The sequence below is a fragment of the Nyctereutes procyonoides genome, unplaced genomic scaffold (assembly GCF_905146905.1).
Source record: "Nyctereutes procyonoides isolate TBG_1078 unplaced genomic scaffold, NYPRO_anot_genome, whole genome shotgun sequence".
NCBI classification, from domain to species: domain Eukaryota; kingdom Metazoa; phylum Chordata; class Mammalia; order Carnivora; family Canidae; genus Nyctereutes; species Nyctereutes procyonoides.
In genome coordinates, this window is record NW_026575042.1 from 12,085,939 (window position 1) to 12,102,493 (window position 16,555).

The window sequence follows — 16,555 nt, forward strand, 5'->3', positions numbered from 1 at the left end:
GCATTTTCAGAGTTGCTGTGAGTGGCAAAGATTCATCTTAGGTGAGAGAGGCAGGAAGTTCTGAAAACAGGACTCCTGAGTCCTATCTCCATCTGCCCACCTATAAGATGCAGATTGATGCAGTATGAGAAATAACAAATAGAAGAATTCATTCAAGCGTGGGGACCAAGTGTTGATCACACTTTCCTTTCCTTAGGGCAGATGATAGTGCTTTTTATTCTCTTTATCTTGATAAGTTTTGAATTTGTTTTTGCTTTTGTTATTGTTTTGAATTCAAGAGTAATTTTAATGTGTATTTCATATATTTCAAAGCTGTTTCATACATATGTATAAGTATAGACTTCATATTGGAGAAATAGATACAATTTTATAATTTGTTATAATCTTGAGAATCTTTTTTAACTGGTCAAGTGTCTACTACTGCTGTTTGTAAAGTTCTTAAGTTTAGATATATGCCACATTTAACTTTTCCCCTATCTTTTTATCTTTACCTCTTTGTTCTCTACATGCTGTGCTTTAAACCCTTCTGCTGTGTTCACCTGAACACCTGGTTTTTGCCATCTTTGTGTTGATGTTTATTACACAGTACCACAAAACCTGCTCCACACCTGGATGGGTAAGAGTAACATTTTATTACCTTGGGGAGTTGTTGGGTGGCCAGTCCAATACAGGTTGGATTGTGAGTGAACCTCAAGGGGGTACTCTTGATCTCTGGGTTAATCTCTCACAGCCAAGCCCCTCCTTAAGGATCACAGGTTAGTTAGTTTTGAGACCTCCCAGCTGTCCTGTCACTGAATGGGGTCTTTATCTGGGCCCATGGATAGACCTCTCAGTCATGCTGTCTTGAGTGACCCTGTAACAACAGTTTCTGAGTATCAAGTGCAATCGGACTGTTCTCAGACTCTTTACCATAAAATAGTTAAGAAATACTGTTTTAGGCAGAAAACTAAGGCCCAGTTGAGTAATTATGTTTTTTTTTTCCTGTTATGAAGCAGATTTCAAAAATTCTAATTTCCTTCTAGTTGCTTCATTCATCAAACACTTTACTTTTTTTATATTGAGGTCTGTAGACATGTCATTTATAACACTTGTCATGATTACTACTTATGGTTTAATTGTCATCAAACCAATTATTTCTTGAATTTGTATTGTGACAGGGTCCATGTCGTCTTTGGATTAGTTATTTCTGGTTTTGAAGTAATCGAACAGATTGAAAATCTGAAAACAGATGCTGCAAGTAGACCTTATGCAGATGTGCGAGTTATTGATTGTGGGGTGCTTGCCACAAAATCAACAAAAGATGGTAAGAGTTTTTGTAGAGTGGTCGGAGCTTGGATACAAGTAAAACATGTTGAAGACTATAACTTAAAGATACCTTCTGGATTTTAGTAGTGAGAGAAACCATACAAGTAGTATAGCAATAGCCCTGATGCCTCTGTATCACACCTTCTATCCAGGCCATCCACAAATCTTATCAAATCTTCCTTCTTTTTACTTCCCCCTGCTATTAGCCTTGTCCAGACCACTGCTGTCTCTTACCTGAATGATTGCAGTAGCCTCATAACTGTTCCGTTTACCTCTGTCCTTCTTCTTTTTTTTTTTTTAATTTTTATTTATTTATGATAGTCACACACACAGAGAGAGAGAGAGAGAGGCAGAGACATAGGCAGAGGGAGAAGCAGGCTCCATGCACCAGGAGCCCGACGTGGGATTCAGTCCCAGGTCTCCAGGATCGCGCCCTGGGCCAAAGGCAGGCGCCAAACCGATGCGCCACCCAGGGATCCCTACCTCTGTCCTTTTTTATAATATTTTCTCAGCAGCAGGAATTTACTGCTGGTAAATTCTGGTCTCCTTGCTTATACTCTTGATCCTCTGTAGTCTGTCCTTAATAACAACCAGAGTGATCTTCTGCAAGGGCTCCCTTCTCAGTCAGCCAAAGCTAAAGTCTACTTGGTTTCTAAGGTACTCTGCTCTCTGTGTATCTCTTCCCCCTTATTCATCACCGTCTCAGCTATGTTGACCTTTACTCAGACACACCAGGCACACAGGGACCTTTGTTCAAGCTGTCCCCTCTGTCTGCAACACTCTCCATCCAGATATCTTCATGACCTCTTACCTCACTTCCATCAGGTCTCTGAAAGTAATTTTAAATTACCCCAACTCTCCCTATTCCCTTTACCCCCCGTTTTTTTTTTTTTTGTGTGTGTGTGTGTGTGTGTGTGTGTGTGTGTATGTTTCTATTCTAGCACTTAACTGTTTGTCGTATTTTGCAGTTACTTATTTTCTTATCTGACCCAGCTAGAATATAGGCCTCATGGAGGGCAAGGGCTTTGTTACCTTAGAATCACACCAGCAAATGGTTTTATTAACATGAAAAAAAGTTTATTTAAATTTTGTCTTTAGTTTTCTGTTTATAAAGTATGTTTTATGATACCTAGGTAGTCACATTTTCTATTCTGGAAGGTAATGAAATCCAGTACTCATATTCTTAATATTTCTTTAAAGTTTTTGAGAAGAAAAGGAAGAAACCAACTCATTCAGAAGACTCGGAATCCTCTTCCAATTCCTCTTCCTCTTCAGAATCTTCTTCAGAAAGTGAAATTGAACATGAGAGAAGCAGAAGAAGGAAACATAAGAGGAGGCCAAAAGTTAAACATTCTAAAAAGAGACGAAAGGAAGCAAGCAGTTCAGAGGAGCCAAGGAATAAACATATAACGAGCCCAAAAGGGTAAGTGTGAAATGCCAGGGGAATCTAAAAAACACACACACCCTGATGGGGAAAGTATGTGCAAATTGTGTAAACTTAGCTTTATTACCTGTTGTTGAAAAACGATAGCGTTTTTTGGACTTTAATCTGAAATCCGACTGCTCTAGGGGTAGCACAGACGTTATCAAAGATTATATATTTGCAGGTGAAAAAAAATCCTTGGAACTTAAAAAAGTTGGGATCATTTGGCAATTTTCATACTAGGACTTTAGTACTGTGGCATTTAGTAAGTGTTCATGCTTTATATGTTCTCTTTGTGAAAATTGTACAAACCATTTGAGTCAGATTTGTAAGTTAACAAATCTATTTTATTGCTATTATTAGTTATTTATTGTTAATATTATCATGAAATGCAAACATTGCACATTTTAATTGGTGACATGCTTTGTTCTCAGTCACTCTGAAAGGAGTGATACCAATGAAAAAAGGTCAGTTGATTCAAATGCTAAAAGGGAAAAGCCTGTAGTCCGCCCAGAGGAGATTCCTCCAGTTCCTGAGAACCGATTTTTACTGAGAAGAGATATGCCTCTTGTCACGGTGGAGCCTGAACCGTAAGTATGGTGATTAATCTCTTCTTTTTCATTTCTGTGAATGATAATTCCATCAGCTCTTTGCAGTTCCACACATTTATTGAGCATGACCCTTAGTCAAAGCACTTTGAACTATACTGTGGGAGATGCCAGGTTAATGGAATGACGTGTACCCTATCTTTCAGAATTCACATTCTACTAGTTGGTAAAAGGGGGTGGGACAAGTTGGCCAAGGGAGAGGTTCTTCTTGGAGCTCTGGAAAGATTGCATTACTCATTTTTTCTTTCTCTTTCATTGGAGATGAGATTTGGTTTGTCAGAGCAGAGGGTCTTTTGAACTGTTTGGAGCCAATTGAATGATAAGACATGTTCCAATTTGAATAGTATGAAATTAATTGCATGGTGATTAGGGATATAATTTAGTATCATAAATATGTGACTTGCTCACTTGCTTTGCTGGGTTATAACCTCTCTGCATTGGGAAAGATGGTGTGTAGCTTTAGATTTAGTCTTAAAAAGTAGTATGTAATATATTTTGTGTGTTACTTCAAGTTTAGAATTGTTAAATGTTTGAACAAAAATACCATAATGTGGCATATCATTGGTAAGTTCCCTATGAAGAGTTCTGTTGAATGTTGAGAAGTTATGCACATGTCCCTGTTTACAGACAGGTATCTACATAGGGTTATCATGTAATTGATTAAACATTTTTAAAGCCTAGTATTGTCTCATCTCAAACAGCTGTTAGAAAATGGGATATATCTTTGAATTAAAAGCTTATTAACATGCTGATGTTTTCATTTTTAAAAATTCTGGCTTGTTAATAAATTTTAGTGGGATCCTTCTTTCTTAAAATACAAGACACCAAGTTCACTGATCAAATCTATTTGGCTTTCAGCAGGTAGGAAACTTGAAATGGCAGTTTCTCTGTCATGGCAGGTGTTGTCCATGGCCTGCATTTGGCCTATTGCCTATTTTTGTACAGCCTGTGAGGTAAAACATGATTAAATGTTTGTAGAAAAAAAGGAGAGTAGTAGTTTGTGACATGTGATAATTATATGAAACTCAGTTTTCAGTGTGCATGAAGTAAGTTTTAGTGGAACACAGCCACATACATTTGTTCACTATAAGAAAATAAAGGGCTGTTTCTGTGCTACAACAGCAGACTTGAGTAGTTGTAGCAGAGTTTGTATGTGGTGCTCTGTTGCTTTACACTATTACTTGGTGCACTATGCATCACAGTGATGCTATTACAGCTCTCTGGTATTTCAGGTACTAGACACACAACCCCTATGTATGAAAAAAAATTTTTTTTAATTTTTTTTTTTTTTATGATAGTCACAGAGAGAGAGAGAGAGAGAGAGAGGCAGAGACACAGGCAGAGGGAGAAGCAGGCTCCATGCACCGGGAGCCTGATGTGGGATTCGATCCCGGGTCTCCAGGATCGCGCCCTGGGCCAAAGGCAGGCGCCAAACCGCTGCGCCACCCAGGGATCCCTGAAAAAATATTTTTAAAGATAAAGTATGTACAGTCTCATTACAGGTCAGCATTACCAGATGAACAGCATTATCTATTTTGATAGACAACACTATGAACCCTAATTAAGTGAAATGTTATTCAGCCCCCCCCAAAAAGAACTCCGTTCCTCTTGTTAATAGATCTTTATTACAAAGAAATAATACTCTTATAATATTTCATATTTCATTGATAAAACATTAGTGAAAATTTATTTTCTTTCTTTTTATCTAAGTACCTAAATAATAACCTTAATTTTCTTCTTGGCCTACCAATCCTAAAATACTTACTCTCAGATTCTTTTCATAAAAACTTTGCTGACCTTTGTTATCTGGTATTGCTAAAGGAGTAATTGCATTTGTGATTGAAAAGTGCTGATAATTTTGTTTGGTCACATAACATCTTTGGTAGTTATTTTATGCAGAATTGTTTTAAATCATAATTGGCTGGTAGTTGTTTCATGCAAAGATAGCACAATTATTTTATTTTATTAGGATCTTTGAGATTTTCATCAGTTGTTTGGGAGCTATAATGAAGTATCCTTCAAGAAATCAGTATATGCAGGACACCTGGGTGGCTCTGGTTGAGCGTCTGATGCCTTCGGCTAAAGACATGATTCCGGATCTGGGATCAAGTTCCACATCAGGCTCCCTGTGAGGAGCCTGCTTCTCCCTCTGCCTATGTCTCTGCCTCTCTCTCTCCATGTGTGTCTCGAATGAATGAATGAATTAATTAATTAATTAATTAATTAATTAATTAATTAAGAAATCAGTATATGCAAGGATAAGAAGCAGGGGCTGTCAGCCACCTTACTGATATACCAGCAGTTAAGCTCATATCCCTTGTAATTTGCTTAGCAGAATTTGGGTTCCACATTTGGCTCTAGTTTATTTGTTCTCAACCTTAGCTGCACGTTAGGATAATTTGCAGGCTTTTAAGAATATCAATTTCTGGGCCATACAGCAAATCAAATCAGAATGCTGTGGGGAGGAGGTAGAGAGTGGTCACATTGAATCAGTATCTAAAAGGTTCCCATGTAAACATTAATTTTTGCTGAACACATGTAGGCAAGATCAGTGCTTTTTCTTCATGAGGAAAATGGGATTAATGGTTGTATACCACGAGTACTTACTTACCTCATTGTGAGAATTAAGTAATGTCATGAAATGACTGAAAAAACTATATGTATACTTTGTAGTTAAGACTCTTATAGTAAGTAACATTAGTATGTTTATCTGGAGCCTGCTTCCTAGAGCCTTAGAAAATCCTATGCATTGGCTTTAAGAGTCAAGTTGCATTTCTTTCTGACTTTGTGCAAGATTTGTAGCCCCCTTAAAATTCTCTATCTTTAAAATGAAGATGCTAATAGTACCTACCTCATAGTGTTATGAGAATTCAGTGAGCTAATGCCTTTATAAAGTGCTTGGTAACCAGCAATGTACAATATGAAACGGGAATTAAGAAAGCAATTCTATTTAAAACAACATCTAAAAGAATGAAATACTTAGGAATAAAGAGGTGAAAGGTTTGTACAATGAAAATTACAAAACATTAGATGTAAATTAATGGAAAGATGTTGCATGTTCATGGATTGGAAGACTTAAAATTGTTAAGATATCAGTACTCTCCAAAGCAAGCTTTGCATTCAATGCAATCTCTACCAAGTTTCAGCAGCCTTTGTGCAGAAGTGGAAAAGTCAGTATCAAATCAAATGGAATCCAGGGGGCCTCAAATAGCTAAGACCGTCTTGAAAAGGACAAAGTTGGAGCATCTGCATTTCTTGTTTTCAAAACTTAAAGCAGCAGTCATCAAAATAGTGTGGTACTGGCATAAAGATAGATATATAGACCGATGGGATAAAATTGAGAGTCCATAAATAAACCTGTACCAGTATGGATAGCCAGGTGATTTTAGAAAAGGATGCAGAGTCCACTCAGTGGAGAAAGCATCAGTAAATGGTGCTGGAATAACTGGATTTCCACCTGTAACAGAGTAACGCTAGACCCCTACCTCACATCATATACAAAAATTAAAATGGGTCCATGACCCTAAACATAAGAACTAAAACTGTAAAACTCTTAGAAAATATAGGCGTACATTTTTAAGTCCTTGGGTTTGGCAGTGAATTCTTACAATTGGCACCAGAAGTATGGACAACTATAACAAAAAGACAACTCAATTTAAAAATAGGTAGGCACAGCACTTAAATAGTTGTTTCATACAGATGGTCAGTAAGCACATGAAAGGATGCTTAACGTCAGCATTAGTCATTAGAGAAATACAAATCACACCCACAGTGAGATAATACTCACCTACCAAGATGGCTATAATTTAAAACAATAACCAAGAAAACTAGTGTCAGCAAGGATATGGAGAAATTGGAATCCTTATACATTGGTGGCAGTAGTCTAAAATGATTCAGACATTGTAGAAAATGGTCTGGTCGTTCCTCAAAAAGTTAAATGTAGATTTACCATGTAACTGAGCAGTTCCATAGGTAGGTATATATCCAAAAGAATTGAAAATAGAAAATCAAATGGAGAGACGCCTAGGTGGCTCAGTGGTTGAGCATCTGCCTTTGGCTCAGGTCGTGATCCCGGGATCTGGGATTGAGTCCCGCATTGGGCTCCCTACACGGAGCCTATTTCTCCCTCTGCCTATGTGTCTGCCTCTCTCTGTGTGTCTCTTATGAATGAATAAATAAAATCTTAAAAAAAAAAATCAAACAGATACTTGTATGCCAGTGCTCATTGCAGTATACTCAACAATAGCGAAAAGGAAAAGACAGATCCCAAGTTGGTTGGATACACAATGTGATGTGTACATACAATGGAATGTTCCTTGGCCATGAATTAGAGATTACTAGAGGCTGAGAGAGCTCATGGGGGTGGGGGTGGGTGGGGACATATTCCTTAATGGGTAGAGTTTGGGTTTGGGGTAATGAAAAAGTTTTGGAAAGATAGTAGTGATGGTTGTACAACATGAATATAAGTAATACACTGAACTTTACACTTAAAAATGGCTAAAATGGGATGGATGCCAGGGTGGCTCAGGGGTTGAGCATCTGTACCTTTGGCTCAGGGTCTGATCCTAGGATCCGGGATCGAGTACCGCATTGGGCTCCCTACATGGAGCCTGCTTCTCCCTCTGCCTATGTCTCTGCTTCTCTCTCTGTGTCTCATGAATAAATAAATAAAATCTTAAAAATAATGGCTAAAAAGGCCAGTTTTACATTATATACATTTTACTCAATTATGTTAAAAATGCTTCACATAATGTCTGACACATAGTAAGTACTCAATAAAAGCTAGCCATTATGTTCATAACAAAAAACTTGAGGTATGAAGATTTCTCATGCATGGAGGACAATAGTTGCCACAAAAACTATATTCTTAGAATTACCACAAGGCTGCAGATTCAGAGCATTGACAGAGGGGCAGCTTGTAGAGTGGGGGGAAGACCAAAGATTTATTAAAAATATAGAATAAAATATGGTTTTAAAAACCCAATTGGAGCATCAGAATCAAATATCTCAGGATTCCCTTAGAACATCATTGTTTTGACAAGAGACATGTAAAAAGGGATTTTGCTTAAAAGTAGTTCTGTGCTTAAAAAGATACATAGTATCACTACCCATTTTGGGTTACTTTTTTTTTTAAAGGTTTGACATTTAAAAAGTTTGCCTAGAAAATCAGATTATATGGAGTGCCTCATTATACAAAAGTGTTGGATCTAAATAAAATGATTTTTTTAATAGGAGTATAAATTCTGCATTAAAATTTTTTTCCCTACATTTAAATATTGAGAAAACTGCTGAGCATTTGCTTATTTTTAATTTTCAATCTTCTTTTCTAGGAAGATTCCTGATGTTACACCCATTGTAAGTGATCAGAAACCTTCTGTATCAAAATCTGGACGGAAGATTAAAGGAAGGGGCACAATTGTATGTGTGTTAATAAGACTTCTTTTTTTCAAATTACGTATCTAAGGTAGTATAGGCAAAATCCTAGCTTTAATTTTAGGTAAAATCCAAGATCTGTTCAAGGAGTTAGTTTTATTCTCCGTAGGTATGTTGCTAGTAGAGCAAAATTTATTTGCTGTATTTTAAATATGAAATGATATGTGAAACAGTGAGTATGTTGAGAAATCTTAGTATGTTGAATAATCTAGGCTAATGAATGCAACCATTAGGACTTAAAGAAAAAAATCCCATTTCTTTTAGTCTCTTTTATGTTTGGCATAACTTCATATCATCTTTTGTACTTTAATCATTATTTCTTTTGAATGGCATCTGAGATTGGGTCTTATACCTAACTCTGTCCTATAGCAGATTGTAATTGAGAGGTATTATCGAAACAGTTATTCCTATCTTTGTTTTTGAAGCGCTATCACACACCTCCAAGATCAAGATCATGTTCTGAATCAGATGATGATGATAGCAGTGAAACTCCTCCTCACTGGAAAGAGGAAATGCAAAGATTAAGAGCATACAGACCACCTAGTGGAGAAAAATGGAGTAAAGGAGATAAGTAAGAGCTTTGAGTATGAGCACAGTCCTATTACTACTATATTTTAAGTGTTAAGAGGCTAGAGACTTACTTCTGGACTTTTCATGAAAGACTTAACATTAAAGTTAGACCATGACCAAAGAATATATTTGAGAATACTTGGCAGAAAGAGAGCTATTAAGTAGGAGGGCTGATTGGCTTCAGGATGCTTTTAAATCAAAATTCTGGGGACGCCTGGGTGGTTCAGCAGTTGATTGCCTGCCTTTGGCCCAGGGCGTGATCCTGGAGTCCCAGGATCGAGTCCCACATCAGGTTCCCTGCATGGAGTCTGCTTCTCTCTCTGCCTCTTTCTCTCTTTGTGTTCTCATGAATAAATAAAATCTTTTAAAAATAAAAATAGAAAATAAATCAAAATTCTGTTTTCCCTCCCAAAGCTGTAAAACTACTAAATCAGAGATACCCTTGTTCAATTTTAGAAATAATCAGGACTTAAAAATCATATAGCAGATCCTTTTCTAGCCAGGTCTCTTAGTCATTGATGAATTAATTAGTAGGTAGGAAAATCTGTACCTAGCATGTGCATTAACTTCTGACCCCGAGGACTGTTGGTTCTTCAGAAGTGTACCATCTCTTACCCTCAATAATACCCCACAATAGCCATTGTTGAAATGGGGCTGGCTCCAGAATAGCTAGTGAAAAATACACCAGTGGGATCCTCTATAATTGTTCATGGTAGTAGTCTCTTCTCTTCTGTGGGTGTCCAGTAGAATGGTTAGAAGTTGGAAGAGGGAAGAAAAGATAATGCGTCTGTTGTGTGAGAGTGATTTAGACACAGTGATATAGAGAACTCTTAATGTTGAGCCCTGACACTACCCATTACCAAGTCTGCATCTATTTTCATGTGCTTTTTCCTTAGTTTCTGTAGTAAGTAATTAAACCTTAAGAGAAAGTCTTGATTACTGTGAAGCTGAAATAAAATAACAGCCATGTGAGCTTCTTAAGAGGCTTCTTTTTTAAAGGTCAGGCAGCTGTCCTGTATCTGCAGGAAATCAACAGAATTGTTTGGGAACTTGATTTGACTCTCCCTCAAAAATTGTTCCCAGAAGCAGAGGGTCATGAACAGATCCTACCTAGCCAAGGAGCTCTGTCACTAGTGCTCTTGTGATTAATTGGTTTGGTTTGGCTTCCAGAACTGTTTTTCTGTGAAATTTGAAGTCTTTTTGCTTAGTTAAAAAAAAATATATCCTTTTATAAGTGAATCTGCTAGTAGTTGTCAGCAGTTTCAGCATTTCTCTGGAATTATAGGTCAAGAGGAGGCCTATCCATACCCTTTGCTTTATCCTTCCTATATGTACTTCAGGTGTTGATGGAGTCAGTAATTTGCTCTTTAGGCTTTTGTCAATGCATCTGTATTGACCACAAATGTGTTTTTCAATCTAAAGCATAGAAAACATGCTTGTAAATAACCATGCATCTTATATCCTTTTCCATAGATTAAGTGATCCCTGTTCGAGCCGATGGGATGACAGAAGTTTGTCCCAGAGATCCAGGTCGTGGTCTTATAATGGATATTATTCAGACCTTAGTACAGCAAGGCACTCTGATGGTCACCATAAAAAACGCAGGAAAGAGAAAAAAGTTAAACATAAAAAGAAAACTAAAAAGCAGAAACATTGCAGAAGACACAAGCAGACTAAAAAGAGAAGGATTATTGTACCATCAGACATAGAATCCTCAAAATCTTCCACCCGACGAATGAAATCCTCTTGTGACAGAGAAAGGAGATCTCGTTCTTCCTCGTTATCATCTCATCGCTCCTCAAAGAGGGACTGGTCTAAATCTGATAAGGATGACCAGAGCTCTTCAACCCATTCCAGCAGAGACTCCTACAGATCTAAATCTCACTCGCAGTCTTATTCTAGAGGAAGCTCAAGATCAAGGACTCCCTCAAAATCCTCATCACATTCTCGAAGTAGATCAAAGTCCAGATCTACTTCCAAGTCAGGGCACCAAAGGACAACATCAAAATCACCAAGAAGAACAACCTCTCAGTTAAGTGAAAGTAAAGCAGTTAAAACAGAACCCTTAAGAACAACAGCACCACAAAATGAAAACGTCGTAGTACAACCAGTGGTGGCAGAAAATATTCCTGTAATACCTTTGAGTGACAGTCCCCCTCCTTCAAGGTGGAAGCCTGGACAGAAGCCCTGGAAGCCCTCTTATGAGCGAATTCAGGAAATGAAAGCTAAAACAACCCATTTGCTGCCCCTCCAAAGCACTTACAGTTTAGCAAATATTAAAGAGACTGGAAGTTCAACATCCTACCATAAGAGAGAAAAAAATTCAGAAAGTGATCGGAGTGCTTATTCAAAGTACAGTGATAGAAGTTCAGAAAGTTCACCAAGGTCAAGGAGCAGATCTTCTAGGAGTAGATCTTATTCCAGATCATACACAAGGTCACGAAGTCTTGCTAGTTCACATTCAAGATCTAGGTCTGCCTCCTCTAGATCTCATTCACGAAATAAATACAGTGATCGTTCACAGTGTAGTAGATCCTCATCATACTCTTCTGTTAGCAGTGATGATGGAAGACAAGCCAAGAGAAAATTTAGATCCAACGGGAAAAAAAATAACACTTCAAGTAAGAAGCACAGCGGCAGCTCTGAAAAGAGACTTCACCATAAATATGTGAAAAACAGAGAGAAGTCTTCAAGTCAGAGAAAGTATAGTGAAAGCAGGTCATCTTTAGATTATTCTTCAGACAGTGACCAGTCAAGTGTTCAGGTTACACAGTCAGCCCAGGAAAAAGAGAAGCAAGTCCAAATGGAAATGAACAATAAGCAAGAGAAGAACAGAGATGAAGAGAAATCTAAGCCTGAACAGGAATGCCCTCGTTCAAAGAAAAGAGTCTTGAGAGAGAATCTTTCTGATCACCTTAGAAATGGCAGTAAGCCCAAAAGGAAAAATTATGCTGGGAGTAAGTGGGACTCTGGGTCAAATTCTGAACGAGATACAACAAAAAACAGTAAAAATATTTCCCGGCCATCTTCTGATAAGGAGGAAGGTGAGGCTACATCAGATTCTGAGTCAGAGTTTGGTGAAATTCACAGCAAAGCCAAACCTACAACAAAGTCTTCAGCAAGTGCTTCGCTGCCTGATGGTAATGGTGCTTGGAAATCAAGTAAGCAGCAGTCTTCGACCTCTGATTCTGAGGGGTCCTATTCCAATTCAGAAAACACTAGAAGAAAGGCACGGAAGCGCAAACATGGGTCAAAGGAAACTCTTAAAAGAGAGCAGACCAAAAAAGCAAAGGAGAAACTGAAAGGGAAAAAAGACAAAAAGCACAAGGCTCCAAAACGAAAACAGGCATTTCACTGGCAGCCTCCACTAGAATTTGGTGAGGAGGAGGAGGAGGAGATTAGTGAAAAACAAGTTACTCAGGAGGCAAAAGAGAAAAAACAAGTTTCTGAAAACAGTGAAACCATGAAAGAAAATATTCCACACACTGAGAAGTCCTGTGAAGAGGGCAACTTTTCAGGTAAATGCAATCCAGTCACGACTTCTTCGGAAATGGATCAGCCTGCTAAAGAGGATACTAAACTCCGTGCTTCTCCCACAGCCTTAACTACTGAGGAGAATGTCACTGCTTCTCCCTCCAACATTCAGCCTATTGCAGAAAGTGTCCCAAGCGGAGTGGAGGATGTGCTGCAGACAGATGACAACATGGAGATCTGTACTCCTGATAGGAGTTCCCCAGCAAAGGAGGCATCCCCTCTAGGGAATTCAAGGCTTGCCACTGCAGACGTAAACATTGTTCTAAAACAGGATATGCACACAGAGCATCCTGAGACAGAGGAGTCAAAACAGGAGAGCAGTATGTCCGAAAGTCAAGCAATGGGGGATGTGGGGAAACAGGACAGCAGCCCTGCTAGCTTGGCCAGCACTATAGAAAGCACTGTGAAGAGAGAGGTGGCAGAGAAGAGCCAGATCAGTCTCATAGATAACAAATGGAAGCCCCTGCAGGGTGTGGGGAACCTGGCGCCACCAACTGCTCCCACATCCAGCACTGTGGAGGTAAAGGCATTGACTACTGCACCTGACATGAAGCCACAAGGCCTGAGGATAGAAATTAAAAGCAAAAATAAAGTTCGGCCTGGGTCTCTCTTTGATGAAGTAAGAAAGACAGCACGCTTAAACCGGAGGCCAAGGAATCAGGAGAGTTCAAGTGATGAGCAGACACCTAGTCGGGATGGGGATAGCCAGTCCAGGAGTCCAAGCAGATCTCGAAGTAAATCTGAAACCAAATCAAGACACAGAACAAGGTCTGTCTCCTACAGTCACTCAAGAAGTCGATCACGAAGCTCTACATCATCTTACCGGTGAGCAATGTATTCTCTTTTTTCTCCCCCAAGGAGCGTTTATTACTGTTTAACTTAGAAGAACATCAAAATTATGACAAGATCACTCTTTCCAAAAATCTGGAAGGGAGTAAGGGGGTAGTCTTGTGCTCTGTGGCTAAGAGAGCCAGTTTGAGGACATAGGAAGTGGGGATTTTAGGTGAAGAAATTTGGGTTCAGTGTCAAAAACTATTATTTGTCACTTAAAGCTTTCTGGTAACAGAAAGGAGTTGCCATGATAGGTGGCAAGTTTCTCTCCTTGTCGGTGTGACACTGCTCTCCCGCCTCTCAATGATGCCTTCGAAGGGAATCCTGAATTTACAGAATTATGTAGGATTTAAAGATCATTAATCCAACCCTCCATTTTACACTAGTGGGAGGTGAGAGGCAAAGTTACTTGCCTAACACCTGCATCTAGTTGATCTTTATTTTGAGGGTTAGCAGGGAGGCTGTGGTAAAAATGATCGTCTTTAGATTTATTTATTTTGGTTCAAGCTGCGTCTAACTTTTGTCATCAGCATAGGCTGGACAGTGCAGAGAATGATAATTTTTATAAACTAAAGAAATTAGGATGATGATATGAAGCTAGTAAGTAATTTGTATTCCTTTTTTCTTTTCCTTGTAAATATTTCATGGTTTACCTCACTATCTCTTAATTGCTCATATCTTGAATGTGTACTTACTTGTTTTTCGTCACTTGACCCTAAAATATAGTAAGAATCTTTGGGGTTTTTCTCCCCCCTTTCTAGCTATTTGTCTTCCCTTTCTCACCGGAATTTCTTTAAAAATAGGAACCAACGCTTGCCATCTGTAACAGCTGTCTCCCATTTACTCTTTAGTTGCTTGCAGTCTGTCTTCTGTGCTTCCCTCCCCTGCTTCTTCCTAAAAGGGCTATTTTCAGGTACTTCGCATGAGTGCCAGGGCATGTTTGCCATCCTTTCCATCTTTCTGGAACCTGCTGCTAGCTCTCCTCGACCCTCTCAGACCATTCAATGCCTGTGTTGTGGGCCCTTCTTCTTCCTCTTGACCTGACTTCCAGCAGGCCCAAAGAGCTGGTGAATCCTGGCCTTTTCTTTCTAGGTTCATGTTCCTAGATGCAGGCAGCTATTGAGCTATTCCTGTCTGCTTAACGTCTGCCTGCCATTCGTGCTCTGACAGTTCTGTGCTGTTGGTGATGCTGGCCACCCTCATTTAGCTTCCTGCCGCTGCCTTTGGGGTGGGTCGCATTTCATTTTATAAATAAAGACAAGGGGATCCCTGGGTGGCGCAGCGGTTTAGCGCCTGCCTTTGGCCCAGGGCGCGATCCTGGAGACCCGGGATTGAATCCCACGTCGGGCTCCCGGTGCCTGGAGCCTGCTTCTCCCTCTGCCTATGTCTTTGCCTCTCTCTCTCTCTCTCTCTCTCTGTGACTATCATAAATAAATAAAAATTAAAAAAAAAAGATTTATAAATAAAAACAGGGTTAGAAAGCCTAAGGAATTTGCTTTAAGTTATGCAGCTGATGGGTAGTAGACTAGACAGTTAACCTTTACTCCCTCTTTTGGTTACTCACCTGGCTGTGACTCTGCTACTAGACTGAACTCAAGTCTGGGACCATTTCCTACTTATCTTTCAGTTACCTCACAGAATCTGCTCTGTAATTATTTGTTGAGTAAACGACTAGAGTCTTATTAGAACATAACATATTCTTTCTCTTGTAGATAAACTACAAGCAGAGCATGTCTTCGAGTACAATGTAGTGAATAAAATAAAACCTATGAAGATGTTACATAAGTAGCCTAGACACAGGGGTCTTGTTCTGTCATGACAGGTAGAAGGTTGAAGAAGAGTGGGGAGCCGAGGGAATGCCAAGGGGCGGAATTGCACTACTTAAGTTTCTTGTTTTATTAAATACTAAGTAGATTTTTTTAAATGATTAGGTATAAATAATATTTCACGTTATGTCGTCTAGTTTTTGAAAAATAGAGCTTTGACATACCTGATATATCCCTACCCAGTGCCACCCTACTTTCTTCTGTCCTAGAATTAAACATTATTCTAAACTTTTGTTGTAGTTTTGTTGTTGTTCTTTAGATTTGGCACAGATATTTCTATCTGTATACAATGTTTTTGCATGTCTTCAAACAAAATCTTTACAGATATATACCTACGTACTTACGTACATACCTACATTCGCGTTCTATCTGTGCATTTTTCACTCAGCATTATGTCCAGGTGACGTCTGTGTTGATGTACTTCATTCATTTTCCTACTTGAGAATATTTTACTGTATATTTGTGGGCCGCCCCAATTCTATCATTAATGGAGATTGTTTCTTCTTCTGGTCTTCCAGATAAAGCTCCAGTGAACATACCTTTACCAGCCTTTTCTGGTTTATTGCATTCCATTCAGTTTGTTTATTTTTTAAAGATTTTACTTATTCATGAGAGACACAGAGAGAGGCAGAGACACAAGGTAGAGGGAGAAGCAGGCCCCACGCAGGGAGCCCGATGTGGGACTTGATCCCGGGTCTCCAGGATCACGTCCTGGGCTGAAGGCGGCGCTAAACTACTGAGCCACCTGGGCTGCCCACATTCCATTCCATTCCGTTTAAACCCTCATAAGCTGTCATTGTCAAACCTAGTATGAAGAGTTTGTGAATGGCCTTTCCTTTGGTTGTATTCTCCCGTTCCTATCCTACTAGTAATTGTTTGAACAGCATGGTGAGTTAATATATTTTTTCATTCTTCATTGTAGATCAAGAAGCTATTCTAGAAGTCGGAGTAGAGGATGGTACAGCAGAGGCCGCACAAGAAGCCGGAGCAGTTCCTACCGCAGTTACAAAAGTCATAGGTGAGTG

General features: G+C 39.0%; 1 protein-coding gene across 6 annotated transcripts in view; it reads left to right on the forward strand.

The window, feature by feature from the left end:
* Positions 1-16,555, forward strand: part of NKTR (natural killer cell triggering receptor) — a 53,178-nt gene that overhangs the window by 31,718 nt on the left and 4,905 nt on the right. For 5 of the 6 annotated variants that reach the window (XM_055321478.1, XM_055321479.1, XM_055321475.1 and 2 more), the window contains 8 exons: positions 587-616; positions 1,158-1,303; positions 2,506-2,728; positions 3,163-3,318; positions 8,667-8,754; positions 9,195-9,340; positions 10,813-13,698; positions 16,453-16,548. In XM_055321478.1, the coding sequence (XP_055177453.1) occupies positions 587-616; positions 1,158-1,303; positions 2,506-2,728; positions 3,163-3,318; positions 8,667-8,754; positions 9,195-9,340; positions 10,813-13,698; positions 16,453-16,548 (3,771 nt within the window). Of the gene's footprint in view, positions 1-586; positions 617-1,157; positions 1,304-2,505; positions 2,729-3,162; positions 3,319-8,666; positions 8,755-9,194; positions 9,341-10,812; positions 13,699-16,452; positions 16,549-16,555 lie in introns of those variants that run through there. The other variant, XM_055321480.1, reaches the window with a different exon arrangement.